We start from the raw sequence: 22,095 nt of genomic DNA on the forward strand, positions 1-22,095 counted from the left end.
AATCTTAAAAGCATACAAACATAGATCACCCCATTTGATTTGGAAGAAAAAAAGAATAATAATAATAAAATCCTCTAGATTCCACTAGTAATGACCCACCACAATTGTCTGAACTAAAAAGAAAATGTGGATGCCACATGCTTGCTCCAATTTTGACATAAGAATAATACATTCTGATACTAAACCCATTTTGGAAAGGAATATGATGTACCTTCCATGGGGCAAAAGCAGATGCCAAGTGATTTGTGACAAGGAATGCATTATTCACATGTAGTGTAGGCCTTGAAAAGGTCTCTCTGTACAATCTCCAGAGTCCAGACAAACACTACCTTCTTTCCACAACTTCGTAGGTGAATGTTTTCTTCTTTTATTTTTTACTATTATTTATTTTTACATTTATTTGGCTAATAGCTTTTTTAACTTTTATCAGATATATATGATCAAGATACATATAAATGCCTTGTTCTTGCATCTTATTTATTATATTGGATGCACTCAACATCTTGCAAAGCCTTGCATTTTGATAGGACGTGACTGTTAACCTAACCATATTACTTGCAAATTTGCAAAAATCATTATCTTGCTTGTTACACTATTATTTATGCAGTGAGCTAACTATAAATTTCTTCAGGAATCACCATTACATAACTTGTTGCTTTTTTTTTCCATTAGTAAAGCTAAATAAGGAAGCTCCAGAAAATAAATTATGGATCCGGCACTGCACAAGGCAGTGAAACAAGGCAATCTGGAACTGCTGAAGTATAAACTGACAGTTGACCCAAAAGCCCTTCTCTCCAGAACTCCTCAACAAAACACAGCATTGCACCTTGCAGCACGCCTTGGTCACCAATACATTGCTGAAAGAATCCTCAAAGAATGCGAGACACTTATGCTTGAAAAGAACAGAGACGGTGACACACCTCTGCACATTGCTTCAAAATTTGGTAAAATAGAAGTTATAGGTCTGCTGATAAATTATTCCTTGGAATGGCCAATTGATCTTGAATCTGAAGAAGATGGTCCACTTACAGCACGAAATAAGTTAGGTAATGCAATAAAACCTCAAAATTACTTATTTCTTACATATATTTACTTTAAATGCATCATATAACTGTGGATATATATGCTACCGCAGTACCAGACTTCTTAACTATGCCTATAAGGGACTACCTTGCAGCAATTGTATACGAGAATACTGCAAAGGCCCAGTGGTATTGTGGCTATTTTACAGGACCGTTGTATGAAATAACAAGAGTCTCTACAGATTATGTCTCTATCATGCTATTTTAGGACTATGTTATAAATTATCCTTATGTGGGAGAATAGTCCATGAGCATGTACATGATCTGTGAAGAGTATAAGTGTATAACTGTATCAGTGTCGTGCCCATATGTCATGCAAAGTTGCACACCGTACATTGTTATCGGAACAGAACTTGGCTCTATTTCGTTACTTCTCTTATGGTGAATAACCTATATATTTCTAACTTTAGAAAATATATATGTTGGTGATAACAACAGGTAATACTGCATTACATGAGGCGGTGACACATGGAAGATCTGAAGTGGCCCTGAGGATATTAGAGGCAAACCCTAATGTGGGCCATATGCTCAATGAAAGGAAAGAGTCTCCATTACATATAGCTGCACGGGAAGGCATGGCAATGGTGGTGAAAGAGATACTGAAACAACCATGGGTTGAGAAGGAAGAGGAAACTCAACCAGCTGTTTCTGGTACAGGGTCGCCACTTCACCAAGCGGTGGTTGGCGGTCATATCAGTTAGTATAAATTATAGCCTTTATAAGTTTCTTCGAGGAATGGTAATGATCCAAAATGCTTGATGCCTTCACAATTATGGACTCAATACCAAAACTGCCAAACCTGAATGACCTGAACTAAAATGAACTGAGACTTGAGATAACCTGAACTTGAGACAAAGTACCCAATCAAGAACAACATGCCACTTCAACCTGCCCTAACCTCTCTTACTTTTACCCATAATTATATCATAATTTACATTACATAAAATTACGAGAATTAAAATAACTTGTACTATGAACCTGATTTCAGAAATAGTGGAGATGCTGCTGTCCCTGAGGAGTGACTTTGTGAAGCAAGTGGATGGTGAGGGAAGCAATACACTCCACTATGCTGCACAAAATGACAATGCAAAAATGGTGGAGATGCTAATAGCTAAGGATCCATGTCTTGCATATGACAACAATTACTTGGGCCAACCCCCACTCCATGTGGCAGTCCAGTATGGTTCCAAATCAGCAATCAAGGCAATCCTTAAACATTGTCCTGATACAGCAGAGCAGGTAGCATGCTTATTTTATTATTATTACTTTCTTTCTTTTGACATTTTGTTATTTACAGTATTCATTGGAAACTTGTTTCTGGAGCATGATATCTGAAAAGCCTGGGTGATATGGGATTCAGTTTTTTATATACTCTTAAGATATCCTTTTGGTTCCCAATCTCGTATGTGTACCTCACAAGCCACAGTAGTTAGTAGCAAAAGCTTGAGACATAATCTTGATTGAGCTCCATTTGTCTTTTCTTTTTCACCTTGAAAGTTTGATGTGTGGTCAAGTGCTAATAAAATAAACCATAATTTTACTCTGATTGGACAATTCACAAGCATATGGACCTACCGTTTAGTATAGACTAGGGGTGTCGACACAGGGACTAGATTTGAGTAGTAGGTTTCTAATTTTACAACAAGCTAGACTAAATTCAGAATTTTAGAGGTTTGAAAATTAAATTTCTAAATTAACACAAATCTAAATAAGGGAAGTTCACTTCGCAATTTGGACCTGATGGTAGGAATATATGGTTATTGACATGTCATTTTTTTTTTTAAACTTTTTTTTCAAGTAGCAGGCAAAACACCTATTATGATTTTCATTTACCAAATAAAAGTTGCATGTAAGGTTTATATGAAAATAAAATGAAAATGAGAAGAAGATGAATTGCTAGCAAATTATATAGGCATTCTCTACATATCTTTCAAATTCCCCTATGTACCATAAAATCTGCAGTGTGTTAATTATTGAAGGGATATGTCATTTTGTTATGCTTAACAGTTCGGAAAGGACAGTGGGAATGCACTCCATGTTGCAGTCCACAAAGGGAAATTCGGTTCACTCAAATGTCTGTTAAAACTCATACAGCCAGAGGAGATCATAAACCATCAAGATTTTGATGGAAATACACCATTGCATCTTGCAGCTAAGCAATCAAGGATACAATCATCTCTGTTGCTTCTCAGGGACAGAAGGGTTAACCCTTGTTTGCTAAACCATAAGGGGCAAACTGCTCGAAGTCTGATTGAGATCCTTGAAGGAAACACGTATGAGGTAATACTCTAGTGAGTACCGCATTATCTATGCTCAACATGCCCTTTCTTTATATCAAATTGACAGAAACTTTCAAAAACTGGAAACTTCTCATCCAATAGCCATTTAACAAAAGAGGTTTTTAATATGAAATATTTGTGATTATACAACACATCTCAATTGCACTTTGTTGTAATATAAATTTATCACTCTGAAATCTTTGAAACTCACCTGTTCATCCTACTAAAATATAACTTTTGTTTTTTATTATCATTCCTAATTAAAGACCATTAATTCATTTTTAATTAGATGTATGTTTGGTTAGAACTAAAGAAACAAGAAGCAAAGAGATGCAATAAGCAACAACTATCTCCAGGTCCATCTTCAAAATCCTTTGGGAGGAAGAAAACACCCAATGACTATTTCGAACTAAGTGTAGAAACATATACACTTGTTGCAGCTCTAATTGCAACTGTCACCTTCGCAGCCTTCTTTACCATGCCTGGTGGTTACGACCAAATGAAAGGCTTTGCCATTCTTGGTAACAAACCCGCATTCAAACCCTTTGTTATATCCAATTCAATTGCTATGTGCAGTGCCCTTATTGTGATGTTCTGTTTCATTTGGATTCCACACGACCCGGTGATGTTCAAATTGTATAAACAGAAGTGGATCCATCGACTTACTGTTCTAGCATGTCTGTCCATGATTATCTCAGTCATGAATGCAGTGTATCTCGTAGTTGAGCCAATGCCGAGATGGTTGTCCATTGTGGGGATATTGATTGGGTGCAGTTTTCCTATCGGGGTTTGGCTTATACTTGGTGCCGAGGCTCTGTTTATTCCTATGTAGGATATTTTTGTGTAAATCTCTCTTGCTGCATGCGTTTTCTTTTTATAAAAGGAAACTGTACGCATTATATGGTTATATATATATATATATATGTCCATCTCAAATTCAATATTAATAGTAAATGTAGGGTCACAGACCACCCAGAAGCGCATTTGTAAACTGTAACTTTTTATATTTTGTTTTTAAGTGTAAAATTCAACTATTCAACTCGCCAAATGTAAGTTGTGTGTTTATAGCAGTTAGAAGTATCACGAGGCTTCACACCTAGCAATATCTTATATTTGGATGATGTCTACAATTTATCATTCATTTTAGCTATTATGATGAACAAAAGCAAGAATACCTGTACCATTAGCTAACTACACATTATAATCTCAAAGAAAATATAGTAAATACAAAATATCTAAATTGCAAAATCAAATTTGAACTCAACAGCTGGGATATCAATACAGCCATTTCTGGTAACTTGTAGGATGAGGAACTTAAAGCACGCCAAAAAAAAAAAAAAAAAAAAAACTTTGATCTTATTTCTGTATTATCAACCACTAAACTGGATCAATTTAGGGTTATTGACCCATAGATCTATATGACACAAATAATCAAGGCTTATATATGAATAATCATGAGACATCATCATATCATAAGAAGGCTTAATATAAATTATAGTTTTATAGGCAATGTATGTCAAGGAGTGATAACACATTTAATACATATAGTAGGAATTATCGGTATCAGGATCGGGATCGGTCCCGGCCGATACCGATATGAGATCGCGGTATCAGATCGGTATCGGCTTAGGATCGGCCTAGGATCAGGATTTTTTTTTCCTTTTTCTTTATAATTTGCTACGTGAGGATCAGCTCATGATCGGATCGGGATAGGCCGATACCGATACGTATCGGCCGATATTTCCTACTATGATTTTAATACCCTCACTATCCTAACTTACACAGATTAAAGCATGCTACAAAAGTGAATCGTAGCTCAGATAAAGAAATAACTTTTCCTCAATACACACTCATCCATAATAAATAATTCCCTAAGATTACAAAATTTATTGCCATGTCAACCGAACAAGGATGATACCTTAAAATAAAGAGATGCTGACATGGCACTAACAAAATTTGAACAAGGGGCATTTTAGGAATTACTAACAGTTAATTCTATGACTTGGGAAGGTTTTTCATGACCGACCTAATGGAAGCTGACAGCTCATGTTTCTTTGACGAAGTTTTTTCAGTAGATACGTGATCTACATTTCTATTCTCCGGATTTTCCAGTGCATCAACATGCTTCGCTCCTTTCTTACCAGTCTTTTTAGGGTTTTTAAACTTCTCTCTTAGATATGCCGGTGTCCTATTGCAATGAAAAAAACAAATATTTAATCAAGCCCCATCTAATAAGCTCACAACAAAAAGGCAGAAGCTTATATAATTCCCGAAAACATATCGATCATTTACTGCACGTTGAAATATTGCTATCTAAAATAACAATTTTATTATTTTGACCGACTGGCCCTTCACCCCCACTACACTTAAACTATCCTTGACGGCCAATGGGAAGGTCAAAATAAATTACATGAAAATAAAAACAAATGAAGTGCATTTTATGGAACAGACGCCAGAAAAAAAAAGAATAGTACCTCTTGTACTGAGGATCAGTTGGATCCAATGCGAACTCGTGGGAATTAACCAAAGCACTGAATCTTGGATCAGCTCTAAGATTAACATCAGGAAATTTATCGTCAACATCATTTATTTCTTTCTTTCCTTTCCTGCCCTTTGCCTTTAACCATTTCATGTTATACCCCTTCTTCTTACTCTTCTTATCTTCATCACCTGCCAATAGAAACTATTGGAGAATCATAAAGGCCAAACAATTACGCCTTATCTAGAGATCAAACAATTACATCTCATCTAGGAGTCAAACACTTACACTCCGGAGAAGAAGAAACAGTTCCCCACCTTAACCTAAGGATCGTCCTATGTCAAAGAGATCCAAAATATAAATCTTAAGTGCGGAACATAATACCTGATTCCATGCCATTTTTCATAGATTATCCAAAGCCATAGCAGAGCAAGCCGTCTCCGTGAGCACGAGACAAGTCTTTAATGGCAAGAAGTCCTTCTCACATTTTGTCATCGAGTCGAGGAATAAGTCTTCCAAGATAGCAAGGTGTGACCCTTGAGAAATCATCTCCAAATTTTTCTAATGGATTTATCTTATTTATTCTTTGATGGTGGAAGAAGAAGATAAGGCACACATAACTGTATTTTTCTTAAGAGAAAAACATATGTTCAGTTTCTGTGCTTTTATTGGTTACCTTGTGCCTTGGGGACCAATCCTTATATATAGAGATGTAAAGTCGACATATTGTCAAATCCTAACCCCAAACCGATTTTATTGCCACATGCCAACTTACAAGAAACGTGCATAAGCATGCAACTGCATCAAAATCCATGCAGCAGCTGGAGAATCAATTTCCTTAATTGCAAATTTCAGAATCAGTCCATCAATGATTTGATCTTTGCCTAAATTGTTCTACACATTTATGAACCACATCTTAATGAATATATTAATTGTTTATTATTTTATTTGATCACTTTAATTGACAATCATATATGACAGTAAACAATCCATAATTAGATTACATATATGGTCAATGTTGACATTAAATCCAACGAGGTTGGCAATAAATCCAACAGCAACTCCAACTCTGCCTGAGTTGCCGCTCCTGTCTCCTCGACTTCATCTTTCCTCTTACCTTTATCATTTCTCTTGGCCTTCTCTTTAACCTTTTTCTTTGTCAGCTCTTCCATAAAAAAACATCATCATCACTGGCATAATCATTACCATGATCATCATACAGATCATCATCATCATCATCATCATTAGCTTGCATGGATTGGGACATCTTTCGAGCTTTCTTCTTCTCCTTCTGCTTCCTCAGAATCGACTCCCAAACAGTCTCTTTGAACTTGTCTTGGTTTTCCACGATCTTTTTACCAAGTGCCTTGAGATCCATGTTGAAGGTTATCTCCGTGTCACCCTCTTTATCTCCCCCCTCACTCTTCTCTAAGTCTGAGTTGTTTCCAGCATTCAAAAGGGAAAGGAATTTTTCTCCAATCGCTTGCTTCTTGGCCTCAGGGTCTAAATCATTTTCTATCTCGCTCCACGACCAAATCCGCTCTCCAATGACACAACGATAGATCTACTTAGCCGCTTTCTTTCACTCCACACCTCTCCTCTTCGAGTTTTTACCTCTGACACAATGATACTCTCCCCTCTCTCTCGTCTATACCTCCTTGAGCGGAGAGGAGAATGAGGGAGAGGAGAGAGAGCTGAGCTGAGTGGAGCCGAGAGCATGATATCGTTGGAGCTCGGAGAGTGGAATCCTCGTCTCGATTAGAGCGCAACGGTGATTAGATCCGGTAGTTGGATTGCGGTGGCGGTAGAAACAGCGGATTCGGTCGTGGAGCGAAATAGAATTAAGGTATTAGAGTGATTATTAGTATATATAAGTAGGATTAGAATACTAAGAATTTAGAGGATGATTAAGAGTGACTAGAGTAATTTTGAGTAAGAGGAGTTTGTGAGAATAAAGAAGTAGATTTATGAATTAGAGTCACTTGGCTCCTTATAAATATGTTTTTTTTTATCAATTAGTAGGTATATATAAAAGCTAATGACCTTCCCCCCAAAAAAATAATACTGACAATTGTACAACAGGAGTCTCAAGTCTTATCATATTTCCTGTCCAATGTCCTCAATCAGCTGCTTGTCAGTCAATCAAAGAGCTTAAAATACAGTGCTGATTTACTTCTCTTTCTTGAAGGAAGTAATAGAATTCGATTGTGGTACATAAGCATGCAAACAATTCAACATTGTCATTATAAAATACTAGAGCATATATACCTCTTGTTTGTCGTCTCAAGCGGCCAAGCCAATACTACTCTACTTGCTAACACCAATATACATTGCTCCAGCACAAAGTTGCCTCTGTATATTATCTGGTCGAGGTCGGCCATGCCTTTTCTCTCTCTTTTTCTCCAATTTTACTCCAATATTTTACTCCAATATTTTAATGACGCCCATAACCTGTAAATTTTTTTTTTTTTAAATCCCTAATTCAAATTTCACAATGTCTTGTATTTCCTTTTTCTCTATCCGAATAAAAATAATACACAACTGGAGTCTCAGGTCTCAATGAAATTTGGTAGGGTGCTGGATGCATAGCATAGATTAGTGAACACAGCTCTTTCTGACACTCGTCAGAGATCTGAACGCCTCTAGTCTCTTTACTGACCAATCCTCTTCCATCATCACCACAACTTACTTCCACATCTAGTGTCACCTAACCCTGACGACTCCTGGCCTTGATTCGCACAGGAACTAATTTGCCTTTCTCCTTAGCCAATCCTGATGTATCTGAAAACTGTGTGCCTTGTTTTGCTTAGCTCCGCTGCCACCACCTCACTGAATTCGTATCCTCTGCATTAACTCAAAAGGAATCTTCTGAGTTAATCAATTTTGACTATCCAATCTGTTTTAAAATTCGTGCAGATGGACCCCTATAGCATAAGCAGGGAAGACGGTGGAGATTCATTAACTCAAAAGATCTTTTTTTAGTTAATGCAGAGGATACGCATTCCCACCACCTCAAAGGACTGAGATACCAAGATCTATCGCTCACGCCACCCACGCATTGGATCTCAACTCTAACAACGCGCTCGCTCACCATCTCTCTCACTTTTGGATCCAATTCTTTCCTTCATCATCCGCATAACTCTACTATCGCAAGTTCGATTAAGTCTCAGATCGGAATAAAAAACAACAACGATAGAGTTCAATTGAATGGAAAATATATATTCGGAATTGAATTTTGTTGAGTTTAATTCAATGGATAATACATATTCTGATTTAAATTTTGTTCCTCCCTATAAATAAAATGAAAGATTTCACTACTAGAATCGGAGTTTATTGAATGCATCTGAAAATGGCTTGTTGCATGAAAATACCCTTGCAACAAGTCCAAAAAGGCTTGTTGCATGCACTTACCCTTGCAACTGTACCGTCACAACTACCTTCCTTACAACTACTAAGTATTTGCAAGGACACCCATGCAACAACTATTTTTCGACGTGTTGCATGTGACTACCCTTGCAACAAGTACGCATGCTAATACTTTCAGAGTTGACCCCATTTGTAGTATTTGCAAGGTTAACACTCGTGGGTCCCACCTATTTATATGCAAGGCTAACTCACGTTGGTCCCACCTGACTTTATGCAAGGCAAGGAAACATGGGTCCCACCTAACTATTAGCAAGGCAATTTTACGTGGGTCTCACCTGACTATTAGCAAGGCAATTTTACGTGGGTCCCACCTGACTATTAGCATGGTAAGATGATTAACTTATTACGTGGGTTATTAGTTGCAAGGATATGATGTCCATTTATTTGCATGCACTGCAGTTCATACTATTTTCGTGGATGTACCAAAGTATATAATAATAGGAAATGGCTGCAAATCAGCATGCTCGAATTCAACAATCCTCCGTCCCTGTACCAATCTGGTACCAATTTCCCATTCATCAATATTTACATAAAATTTGTAAATTTGTCTGCCCACTTGCCCAGAACAATTATTCATTTATATAATTGATTTTTTTTTTGTTATAAAATTTGTCTTACTCGTAAAATTAGTCTTACTTTGGATATACGTATAAAAAATTATACACAATTAAAGCATAGAAGTAATACAACATTATAATATAAGTACAGCTAGAATGTTTTTAAGCTCATTAAGTTTCTCGGCAAGCTTAATTTCGATATCCAACATGTTGATTATAAATGAGAACTTCAAATCATTAGAACTGATATATTTTCAAATAATGTATTTAATTATAGAGGAGGGTTCAAATGCCTCCATTTTTTGTGCCTCCATCATGCCTCCATTTTTAAAAACTTTAATAACTCAAAATTTAAATCTTAAAATTCAAAATAAAACCGTTGGATATGAACTATATCATTTTATCTATGCACATGTAAAAAAATTATGGCATTTCAACTTTGTTTTGATTGTTATCTTGAGCTTGTAAAAATGTATACAAATGTGGATAATTTCTAGACGTTGATTTTTCAACTTATTAATTCATATAAAAGCAAAATCAAAATGTGATAATTTTTTATGAGCACATAAATAAAATAACATAGATTACATCTAACAGTTTTATTTTGACATTTAAGTTTTAAACTTTGAGTTATTTAAGTTTTTAAAAATGGAGACATGATGGAGGCACAAAAAATGGAGGCATTTGAACCCTCCTCTTAATTATATGTCAAATTATATAAATTATACAAAGCTTAGGCCTCTAATACATGTTAGAGTATAAAAAAATAGAATTTGATTTTAACTGAATTGTCTTTGTTAATCTTAAAAGCATACAAACATAGATCACCCCATTTGATTTGGAAGAAAAAAAGAATAATAATAAAATCCTCTAGATTCCACTAGTAATGACCCACCACAATTGTCTGAACTAAAAAGAAAATGTAGATGCGACATGCTCGCTCCAATTTGGACATAAGAATAATACATTCTGATACTAAACCGATTTTGGAAAGGAATATGATGTACCATCCATGGGGCAAAAGTAGATGCCAAGTGACTGTGACAAGGAATGCATTATTCACATGTGGTGTAGGCCTTGAAAAGGTAACTCTCTCTGTACAATCTCCAGACAAACACTAGCTTCTTTCCACAACTTCCTAGGTGAACGTTTTCTTCTTTTATGTTTTAGTGTGATTTATTTTTATATTTATTTGGCTAATAGCTTCTTTAACTTTTATCAGATATATATATAGTCAAGATACATATATAAATGCCTTGTTATTGCATCTTATAATCACCATCTTATTTATTATATTGGATGCACTCAACATCTTGTAAAGCCTTGCATTTTGACAGGACATGACTGTTAACCTAACCATATTACTTGCAAATTTGCAAAAATCATTATCTTGATTGTTACACTATTATTATTTATGCAGTGAGGTAACTATAAATTTCTTCAGGAATCACCATTACATAACTTGTTGCTTTTTTTTTCCATTAGTAAAGCTAAATAAGGAAGCTCCAGAAACTAAATTATGGATCCGGCATTGCACAAGGCAGTGACACAAGGCAATCTGGAACTGCTGAAGTATAAACTGACAGCTGACCCAAAAGCCCTTCTCTCCAGAACTCCTCAACAAAACACTGCATTGCACATTGCAGCACGCCTTGGTCACCGACACATTGCTGAAAGAATCCTCAGAGAATGCGAGACACTTATGCTTGAAAAGAACATAGACGGTGACACACCTCTGCACATTGCTTCAAAATTTGGTAAAATAGAAGTTGCAGATCAGCTGATAAATTATTCCTTGGAATGGCCAATTGAACTTGAATCTGAAGAAGATGGTCCACTTACAGCAGGAAATAAGATAGGTAATGCAATAAAAATATGGTTCGAAAAATCGGACGGGACGGGTCGAGTTTCACCCGAGTCTAGCGCCTATGCGAGTTTTTGAGCAAAAATCGGATGAACAGTGCTTGACTCGGCCGACTTATCCTATTTTTGGACCGAGTTAGGCGATTTTTGACCGATTCCGAACCGATTCTCACAAGTGCGGGCCGATTATGTTTTTTTTTTTTACGTCAATTTGAGTTTATCGGAAAGAAACCTCGTTGATTTGGGAAGAAAATACGAAGGACCTGTGGAGAAGAAAGGTTCAATAAATATATTTTAAATAGACTCGGTGTACAAGTTCAATAAGTATAGTAATAGAAAAATATGTTGATTCAAGGTGAACCAGGAGCAACGAAACAAATGGGAGATGGGGGCCACATGTAAGATTTAATGAAATCTGTCTAGCATAAGTAATCAACGAGCGCAAGGAGTATTTTTTGGACAGAAACCGTTTTCTTGTCCTCTCCATTTCAGTTTTCATTGGATAGATCCATTTCATAGTTTTTGACATTTAACATTTGCTTTTGAATTATTTTTTTTAATGTTTTTTAACTCATTTTTATTTCCTTTTCTTTATCTATTTTTCTTCTATATATTTATTATTGTTAGGAATCAAAATTATTTTTTTACCATTTGTTTGCTCTCTTTTTTGGCTACAAACAATCTTTTGCCGACTAAATCCGAGTTTCCGATCCGATTCTTCCGATTCCAGCCGATTCATCCGATTCCAATTCCACGGTCAAGTATCCGATTCCGATTCCGAATCCAAGTTTCAGAACCATGAATAAAACCTCGAAATTGCTTATTTCCCACATATATTTTCTTTAAATGCATCATATAACTGTGGATATATATATATATATATGCTACCGCAGTACCAGAATTCTTAATTATGCCTATAAGGGACTACCTTGCAGCAATTGTATACGAGAATACTGCAAAGGCCCAGTGGTATTGTGGCTATTTTACAGGACCGTTGTATGAAATAACAATTAACAAGAGTCTCTACAGATTATGTCTCTATCATGCTATTTTAGGACTATGTTATAAATTATCCTTATGTGGGAGAATAGTCCATGAGCATGTCCATGATCTGTGAAGAGTATAACTGTATCAGTCCCCAGTGTCGTGCCCATATGTCATGCAAAGTTGCACACCATACATTGTTATCGGAACAGAACTTGGCTCTATTTCGTTACTTCTCTTATGGTGAATAACCTATATATTTCTAACTTTAGAAAATATATATGTTGGTGATAACAACAGGTAATACTGCATTACATGAGGCGGTGACACATGGAAGATCTGAAGTGGCCCTGAGGATATTAGAGGCAAACCCTAATGTGGGCCATATGCTCAATGAAAGGAAAGAGTCTCCATTACATATAGCTGCACGGGAAGGCATGGCAATGGTGGTGAAAGAGATACTGAAACAACCATGGGTTGAGAAGGAAGAGGAAACTCAACCAGCTGTTTCTGGTACAGGGTCGCCACTTCACCAAGCAGTGGTTGGCGGTCATATCAGTTAGTATAAATTATAGCCTTTATAAGTTTCTTCGAGGAATGGTAATGATCCAAAATGCTTGATGCCTTCACAATTATGGACTCAATACCAAAACTGCCAAACCTGAATGACCTGAACTAAAATGAACGGAGACTTGAGATAACCTGAACTTGAGACAAAGTACCCAATCAAGAACAACATGCCACTTCAACCTGCCCAAACCTGCCTTATTTTTACCCATAATTATATCATAATTTACATTACATAAAATTATGAGAATTAAAATAACTTGTACTATGAACCTGATTTCAGAAATAGTGGAGATGCTGCTGTCCCTGAGGAGTGACTTTGTGAAGCAAATGGATGGTGATGGAAGCAATGCACTCCACTATGCTGCGCAAAATGACAATGCAAAAATGGTGGAGATGCTAATAGCTAAGGATCCAAGTCTTGCATATGACAACAATTACTGGGGTCAACCCCCACTCCATGTGTCAGTCCAGTATGGTTCCAAATCAGCAATCAAGGCAATCCTTAAACATTGTCCTGATACAGCAGAGCAGGTAGCATGCTTATTTTATTATTATTACTTTCTTAAGATATCCTTTTGGTTCCCAATCTCGTATGTGTACCTCACAAGCCACAGTAGTTAGTAGCAAAGCTTGAGACATAATCTTGATTGAGCTCCATTTGTCTTTTCTTTTTCCCTTTGAAAGTTTGATGTGTGGTCAAGTGCTAATAAAATAAACCCTAATTTTACTCTGATTGGACAATTCACAAGCGTATCGACCTACTGTTTAGTATAGACTAGGGGTGTCGACACAAGGACTAGATTTGAGTAGTAGGTTTCTAATTTTACAACAAGCTAGACTAAATTCAGAATTTTAGAGGTTTGAAAACTAAATTTCTAAATTAACACAAATCTAAATAAGGGAAGTTCACTTCACAATTTGGACCTTTTTTTTTGAAAGATTTGACAGGGGCTGTCAAATTAGTTACAACTACAAATCCGCATACAAGCTAAACATTCATAGCCTATGCACTCTATCAATCACAATTTGGACCTGATTGTAGGAATATATGGTTATTGGCATGTCATTTTTTTTTTTTTTACTTTTTTTTCAAGTAGCAGGCAAAACACCTATTATGATTTTCATTTACCAAATAAAAGTTGCATGTAAGGTTTATATGAAAACAAAATGAAAATGAGAAGAAGATGAATTGCTAGCAAATTATATAGGAATTCCCTACATATCTTTCAAATTACCCTATGTACAATAAAATCTGCAGTGTGCTAATTATTGAAGAGGCGTCATTTCGTTATGCTTAACAGTTCGGACAGGACGGTGGGAATGCAATCCATGTTGCAGTCCACAAAGGGAAATTCGGTTCACTTAAATGTCTGTTAAAACTCATACAGCCAGAGGAGATCATAAACCATCAAGATTTTGATGGAAATACACCATTGCATCTTGCAGCTAAGCAATCAAGGATACAATCATCTCTGTTGCTTCTCAGGGACAGAAGGGTTAACCCTTGTTTGCTAAACCAGAAGGGGCAAACTGCTCGAAGTGTGATTGAGATGCTTGAAGCAAACACGTATGAGGTAATACTCTAGTGAGTACCGCATTATCTATGCTCAGCATGCCGTTTCTTTATATCAAATTGACAGAAACTTTCAAAAACTGGGAACTTCTCATCCAATAACCATTTAACAAAAGAAGTTTTTAATACCAAATATTTGTGATTATACAACACATTTCAATTGCACTTTGTTGTAATATAAATTTATCACTCTGAAATCTTTGAAACTCACCTGTTCATCCTACTTCTTAAATATTACTTCTGTTTTTTTATTATCATTCCTAATTAAAGACCATTAATTCATTTTTAATTAGATGTATGTTTGGAGAGAACTAAAGAAACAAGAAGCAAAGAGATGCAAGAAGCAACAACTACCTCCAGTTCCATCTTCAAAATCCTTTGGAAGGAAGAAATCACCCGATGAATTTTTCAAACTAAGTGTACAAACATATACACTTGTTGCAGTTCTAATTGCAACTGTCACCTTCGCAGCCGTGTTTACCATGCCCGGTGGCTACAACCAAACAACAGGCTTTGCCATTCTTGGTAAAAAACCCGCATTCAAACCCTTTATTATATCCAATACAATTGCTATGTGCAGTGCTCTAGTTGTTGTGTTCTGTTTCATTTGGGCTTGGCGAGACCCCGTGAAGTTTAAACTGCATCAACTGAAGTGGGGCCATCGACTTACTGTTGTAGCATGTCTGTCCCATGATTGTTTCACTCATGACTGCAGTGTATCTCATAGTCGAGCCAGAGTGTAGATGGTTGTCGATTGTGGTGATATTGATTGGGTGCAGTACTCCTATCGTGGTTTGGCTTATACTTGGTCTCGAGGTTCTGTTTGTTCCTTTGTAGGGTATTTTTGTGTAAATCTCTCTTGCTGCGTTTTTTTAATAAAAGGAAACGGTACGCATCATATGGTTATATACATGGTTCTGAAACTCGGAATCGGAATCAGAATCGGAATCAGATCTTTTACCGTGGAATCAGAATCGGATGAATCGGCCGGAATCGGAAAAATCGGATCGGTAACTCGGATTTTTTTAGCAGAAGCTTGTTTTGTAGCCAAAAAATAAGAAAAAATTGATAAAAATAATTTGTAAAAAGTATGTTAATTAAGATAAAATATTACATTCAAATAATCCAGTAATTATATAATGTATTACAAACATTACAAATATAACACACTTTTATTGTCAGAAGCTATGCCGAGCTGGCTAGATTAAACCCAACGTACAACATCATTAATTAAAAACAATTGTTAAAAATATTTCAACTTTATACAAAAGTGGTGTAAAACAAATTTGATTAATTAAAATCGAAACATGTCAATAGAAAACACAAACGTAATTATAAATAGAACTTTCAAATCTAATGAAACAAATAGCTAACAAATTAGCTTAGAATGAAAATTTCTTATTAACGTTTTATTAAAATGAATAGAATTAACGGTTCAATGAAACAATTGGATACATAATATTTAATTCAGTGTCTTACGGCACCAAAGATGACACGATTCCTTGATTTATTCCTCCCTTCTAATTCTATGACAGATGGCCCCACCCCCATCTTAAATTCTTTCTCTTCTACACTTCACTGATCAGCTGACCCCACCGAAATGACCCCTTTCTCATTTCCTTCTCCGCGTGCGTACTGCGTACTCATTTCCTTCTCCCATTAAAATTGAATGGGACTCGAACTCCTCCGCCAACTGATATTTCTGCGCCAATTAATTGAAATCGAATGGACAGCGCCGATTAAAATTGAATGGACAGTACAGCGCAGCCGATTGCTCGACCTACGAATGCTCGACAGCACAGTGCAGCCTACAATAGCGCCGATTGCTCGACCTACGACAGCACAGCCGACTCAGTCCAGGTTAGTATGACTCGGCCGGAATCGGCTCAACTCGGTGTAACTCGGCCTGACTCGGTGTAAACTCGGCCAGAAAATCAGAAAACTTGGCCTAGTCAAGCACTGTTCATTCGAGTTTTACCGAAAAACTCGCACAGACGAGAAACTCGGATCAGACATGACCAATTCCGAGTTGACTCGGAATCGGTCGATTTCTGGAACTATGGTTATATATATATATGTACATCTCAAATTCAATATTAATGGTAAATGTAGGGTCACAAGACCATCAGTTGATCTAAAAAAATTATGCACCATTCAAATATTTGATTTTCTATCAATCGAGAAAAATAATAAAAAAATTTCAAAAAATGTAAAATTTGATCTCCAAATACATATTAATATGGAGAACAAGATGAACGGTTCGGATCGACCATTTGAATTTTGAAAACTCGAATATTTTACTGTAGCACCGTAAGTCTCTATGCAACCCATGGCACCTTAGCCTTATCCTATATATATATTTTTAAGTGTAAAATTCAACTATTCAACTTGCTAAATATAAGTTGCGTGTTTATAAAAGTTAGCAATATCGCGAGGCTTCAAATCTAGCAATATCTTATATGAGGAGAGTTCAAATGCCTTCATTTTTTGTGCCTCCATCATGTCTCCATTTTTAAAAACTTTAATAAGTCAAAGTTTAAAATTTAAACGTCAAAATAAAACCGTTAGATGTAATCTATGTTATTTTCTCTATGTGCCCATAAAAAATTATTACATTTTGATTTAGCTTTGATATGAATCAATAAGTTGAAAAATCAACGTCTAAAAATTATCTACATTTGTATACATTTTTACAAGCTCAAGATGACAATCAAAACAATTATGATGAACAAAAGCAAGAATACCTGTACCATTTAGCTAACTACACATTATAATCGCAGAGAGTAAATAGTAAATACAAAATATCTAAATTGCAAAATCAAATTTGAACGCAACAGCTGAGATATCAATACAGCCATATCTGGTAACTTATAGGATGAGGAACTTAAAGCGCGCCAAAAAAAAAAAAACTTTGATCTTATTTCTGTATTATCAACCACTAAACTGGATCAATTTAGGGTTATTGACCCTTAGATCTATATGACACAAATAATCAAGGCTTATATATGAATAATCATGAGACATCATATCATAGGAAGGCTTAATATAAATTATAGTTTTACAGGCAATTTATGTCAAGGAGTGATAACAAATTTAATACCAGCCCACTATCCTAACTTTTTTTTTTTTTTTTTTTTTTTTTTTCATTCTTTCAACGCCCGTAGGCTTGTTACATCCATGCCTCTTTCTATCACCTAGTTTGCATCATATGCATTTCACAGAGACATATAATTTTTGGAGAAAAAAGACAAACAAATAAAAGAGTCTACCCTTATCAAAATAGCCTATCCATACCAGTCCCAGTACAGAGGGAACGTATGTCCCGAACTTTCCCAATTGTTTACCCGACCCGACTTAGCCAAGTAATCCGCCAATTTATTGTGATTCCTCTGCCGGTGCTGACACCGAAAGGAAGCATTCGATCTAAAGAAAAGCCATAACTGGTGGATCTCCTCGAAAGCTCTCCAATCAGCTTCAAGTGGTGGGTCAAAATTGGATACCATATCCACCAGTGATTTGCAATCCGATAGGAAAAGGCAGCTTTGCATCCCCAATCCTTGTACCTCCTTAATTGCCTCAATGAGTGCCATTGCTTCTGCCTGCAGGGGACTACAAGCTCTAACCTTTTTGGATAAATGTAGTAGGAGCTCCTCCCTTTTTGTAAGCACCACACCTATTCCACCCTGCCATGGCTCTTCCCAGGACCCATCAGTTTGACATAAATATTCCAAGCTAAATTCCTCCACCTGCACTGTCCATCCTTTCTGTATAAAACGCCCACTAATCCTGATTTTGGTCTCCATATTAACCTCCCCCAGGTATTTATGGAAATCCCGGATGGATACTTGCTTTCCCCCCAATATTGCCCATGCCACATTGGCAAACATTGTCCACTGTTCCTCCGTCATTTGTTCGAGCATCCCCATATAGTCCTGTTGCAACCTCTCCCAGACCAGATCAGATCGTAGGCATAACGGACTGCTAAACCAGCATCCTCGGGCAAATGGGCATGTGAATAGCATATGTTTAGCATTTTCCCCTTGTTCTCCGCACGTAGCACAGCTTGAGTCACAATTGAATCTGGATGCTAAGGTGGCTGACAGAGGCAGTGCATTTTGTACAGCCTTCCATAGGAACAGGCGGATGCGTGGCAGTATATTCCCTTTTTTCCAGATCCAATTCCAGAATTTGCGCTGGTCGTCATCTCTTACACAATCATTGCCAGCAAGGTTTGCATAGGCCTTCTTGACTGAGTATGAGCCATTTGCTGTCAGTTTGAATATGAGTCTGTCGTCACCCTTTCCCTCTTCTGGACACGGCACCGTGGTAGCAATCAGGATACTCCCCACAAGTCCAAATAAGTTCATCAGTTTCTCCATATCCCATACCCCTGATTCCTCACGCACCAGATCCTTGACTTTACATCTGGTCCTGTGGTAATCTAACTCAGCCAGTTGCACCAATCCTTCACACCAGGGTTCTCCAACAGCATCGCATATAGCACCATTCCCAATTTCCCACCTGAGCATGGATAACAGCTTCTCCCTTAGGCCCATTATCCCTCTCCAGAACACGGAACACAGATAAGTTCTTTTAGAGGTCCAAAGTGCACTCCTTGGCAGATATTTCGCCCTCATTAATCTGGCCCATTGTGAGTCCAAAGTGCACTATCCTAACTTACACAAATTAAAACATGCTACAAAAGTGAACCGTAGCTCAGATAAAGAAATAACTTTTCCTCAATACACACTCATCCGTAATAAACAGTTCCCTAAGATTACAAAATTTATTGCCATGTCAACCGAACAAGGATGATACCTTAAAATAAAGAGATGCTGACATGGCACTAACAAAATTTGACCAAGGGGCATTTTAGGAATTACTAACCGTTAATACTATGACTTGGGAAGGTTTTTCATGACCGACCTAATGGCAGCTGACAGCTCATGTTTCTTTGACGAAGTTTTTTCAGTAGATACATGATCTACCTTTCTATTCTCCGGATTTTCCAGTCCATCAACATGCTTCGCTCCTTTCTTACCAGTCTTTTTAGGGTTTGTAAACTTCTCTCTTAGATATGCCGGTGTCCTGTTGTAATGAAAAAAACAATTATTTAATTAAGTCCCATCTAATGAGCTCACAACAAAAAAGGCAGAAGCTTAGATAATTTCTGAAAACATATCGATCATTTACTGCACGTTAAGATATTGCTATCTGAAAAAACAATTTTATTATTTTGACAGACCGGCCCTTCACCCCCACTACACTTAGGCCCTGTTCGGTAGCCCAATAAGGAATAGGAATCAAAAGTTTTGAACTGATTTTTACTGTTTATGTGAGGAAAAAAAAATATTCAGTCCAAGTGATTTTTTTTTCCCACGTGAACAGTAATTTTCTTTTTACTGCTAAACAGGGCCTTAAACTATCCTTGACAGCCAACGGAAAGGTCAAAATAAAATACATGAAAATTAAAAAAAAAAAAATGAAGTGCATTTTCTTGAACAGACTTTGACAGCCAGAAAAAAAATATAATACCTCTTGTACTGAGGATCAGTGGGATCCAACGCGAACTCATGGGAGTTAACCAAAGCACTGAATCTTGGATCAGCTTTAACGTTAACATAAGGAAATTTATCATCAACGTCATTGATTTCTTTCTTTCCTTTCTTGCCCTTTGCCTTTAGCCGTTTCATGTTATACCCCTTCTTCTCACTCTTCTTATCTTCGTCACCTGCCAATAGCAACTCCAGCTCTGCCTGAGTTGCAGCTCCTGTCTCCTCGACTTCCTCTCTCCTCTTACCTTTATCCTTCCTCTTGGCCTTCTCTTTAACCTTTTTCTCTGTCGGCTCTTCCATAAAGAAATCATCATCATCATCATTGTTATCTTGCATGGATTGGGACATCTTTCGAGCTTTCTTCTTCTCCTTCTGCTTCCTCAGAACAGCCTCCCAAACAGTCTCTTCTGACTTGTCTTTGTTTTCCACGATCTTTCTACCAAGTGCCTCGAGATCAGTGTTGAAGGTGATCTCCATGTCACCCTCTTTATCTCCCCCCTCACTCTTCTCTGAGTTGTTTCCAGAATTCAAAATGGAAAGGAATTTTTCTCTGGTCGCTTGCTTCTTGGCCTCAGGGTCTAAATCATTTTCTTCATCTTCACTGTCGTCAGTAGAGGCCAAATACATGCTCAGCTCATCTAGCTATATATGTATATGACAATTAATGTTACCTGATTTTCGGTATAGACCGGTAAAATAACTTCAAATTTCTGGTATAATTTTAACATAAAATCTGGTCGCTATTATTGTATTTTTTTTTAGGGTAGGGTGGCAACTTGCCATCCTACATTTTGATTCATAAGAAAGTTTTTTACAGAAGCCCAAGTGGACTGATAGTAACAGCAACATATACATTATTTATATCTCTCTCTAATGCTCCTACCGTGCAGAATTTAAGAAAAAGTTAATACAAAATGCACGGCATTGTATATATAATCAGCAGTAAAATTGGATAGTGCTATTATTGTACGGTCGCTATTATTGTAAAGTATAAAATGCACGGTCGCTATTATTGTATATACAAAATGCACGGTCGCTATTATTGTAAAGTATAAAATAAAATGATAGTGCTAGCAAGTAAAATTGGACCAACAAATACTGGTACAAAAGTACAGGTAGGTAACTGTTAAGTAATAGGTCAAATTTCCTCTAATTTTTTTCTTTGATAACAAATAAAATAACCTTAATCTGAGGTGAAATATTTGAAACTAATACAATCTAAATCATAACGCAAGAAAGTTTTCATGAAAATATAGTGAATTCTCTAAGATCCATAAAATTATTTCATAGTCACAAGAACAATAAAAATATAATCAGATCTGTAAAGCTACTAAAATTTGATGAGCATAATGAAAGGTGAAATTTTTCGCACAAGATCAATATACCAAAATTTGATTTAAAACATAAAAGAAAAGCCGTTGAACTAATTAAACTCACCAATGTGAAAATTCAATGCTTCTTTCATTTTTGTTAGTGTTGCAAAAAGTGAGGTTTAATTTCAAAAAATATTGCAAATTATAGAAAAAAAAACTGTAGCTAGATGTTATGGACCATAACATCCAACTACAGTGTTTTTGATTAATTAGTTATCATTAACGATCAAATTAACTGAACGCTATGGTTTATAACATCCAGCTAAAATGTCTTGGATGTTATAAACCATAACGTTCTTCCTATTTTTTTGAAATTTTACAAAATTGTACCCTATTATCGATATTTTATTTTTA

General features: G+C 36.4%; 4 protein-coding genes, 1 long non-coding RNA gene and 1 pseudogene across 7 annotated transcripts; 3 read left to right on the forward strand and 3 right to left on the reverse strand.

Annotated features, from left to right (window-relative positions):
* The first annotated feature begins 684 nt into the window (after positions 1-684).
* Positions 685-3,379, forward strand: LOC144552952 (uncharacterized). 2 transcript variants are annotated; one of them, XM_078301002.1, is made up of 4 exons: positions 685-1,046; positions 1,521-1,778; positions 2,071-2,321; positions 3,090-3,379. In XM_078301002.1, the coding sequence occupies exons 1-4, from the start codon at positions 707-709 to the stop codon at positions 3,372-3,374; spliced, it is 1,134 nt and encodes a 377-aa protein (XP_078157128.1). In that variant the 5' UTR covers positions 685-706; the 3' UTR covers positions 3,375-3,379. The 2 variants fall into 2 exon arrangements, with proteins under 2 accessions (XP_078157128.1, XP_078157129.1); XM_078301003.1 differs by having other exon boundaries at positions 2,380-3,231.
* Positions 3,380-3,615: 236 nt separating this feature from the next.
* LOC144552954 (ankyrin repeat-containing protein ITN1-like) lies at positions 3,616-4,213 on the forward strand. The gene has a single exon (XM_078301005.1). It carries the CDS (start codon positions 3,651-3,653, stop codon positions 4,191-4,193), a length of 543 nt encoding a protein of 180 aa, XP_078157131.1. The 5' UTR covers positions 3,616-3,650; the 3' UTR covers positions 4,194-4,213.
* A 942-nt stretch (positions 4,214-5,155) lies between these two features.
* Positions 5,156-5,973, reverse strand: LOC144552957 (uncharacterized). Its single transcript, XR_013511284.1, has 2 exons — positions 5,836-5,973; positions 5,156-5,549 (listed from the first exon to the last, which is right to left on the reverse strand). It is a non-coding gene; the product is annotated as an uncharacterized LOC144552957 (long non-coding RNA).
* Positions 5,974-10,558: 4,585 nt separating this feature from the next.
* LOC144552949 (uncharacterized) lies at positions 10,559-15,725 on the forward strand (annotated as a pseudogene). The gene is made up of 6 exons (XR_013511282.1): positions 10,559-10,908; positions 11,314-11,682; positions 12,971-13,228; positions 13,521-13,771; positions 14,542-14,814; positions 15,107-15,725. The product of XR_013511282.1 is annotated as an uncharacterized LOC144552949 (transcript).
* Positions 15,726-18,097: 2,372 nt separating this feature from the next.
* LOC144553211 (uncharacterized) lies at positions 18,098-19,369 on the reverse strand. Its single transcript, XM_078301310.1, has one exon. The coding sequence runs from the start codon at positions 19,367-19,369 to the stop codon at positions 18,098-18,100; it is 1,272 nt and encodes a 423-aa protein (XP_078157436.1).
* A 138-nt stretch (positions 19,370-19,507) lies between these two features.
* Positions 19,508-21,004, reverse strand: LOC144552953 (uncharacterized). Its single transcript, XM_078301004.1, has 2 exons — positions 20,349-21,004; positions 19,508-19,901 (listed from the first exon to the last, which is right to left on the reverse strand). Exons 1-2 carry the CDS (start codon positions 20,993-20,995, stop codon positions 19,709-19,711), a joined length of 840 nt encoding a protein of 279 aa, XP_078157130.1. The 5' UTR covers positions 20,996-21,004; the 3' UTR covers positions 19,508-19,708.
* Positions 21,005-22,095: the final 1,091 nt, after the last annotated feature.

Source organism: Carex rostrata, chromosome 4, assembly GCF_964058835.1.
Source record: "Carex rostrata chromosome 4, lpCarRost1.2, whole genome shotgun sequence".
NCBI classification, from domain to species: domain Eukaryota; kingdom Viridiplantae; phylum Streptophyta; class Magnoliopsida; order Poales; family Cyperaceae; genus Carex; species Carex rostrata.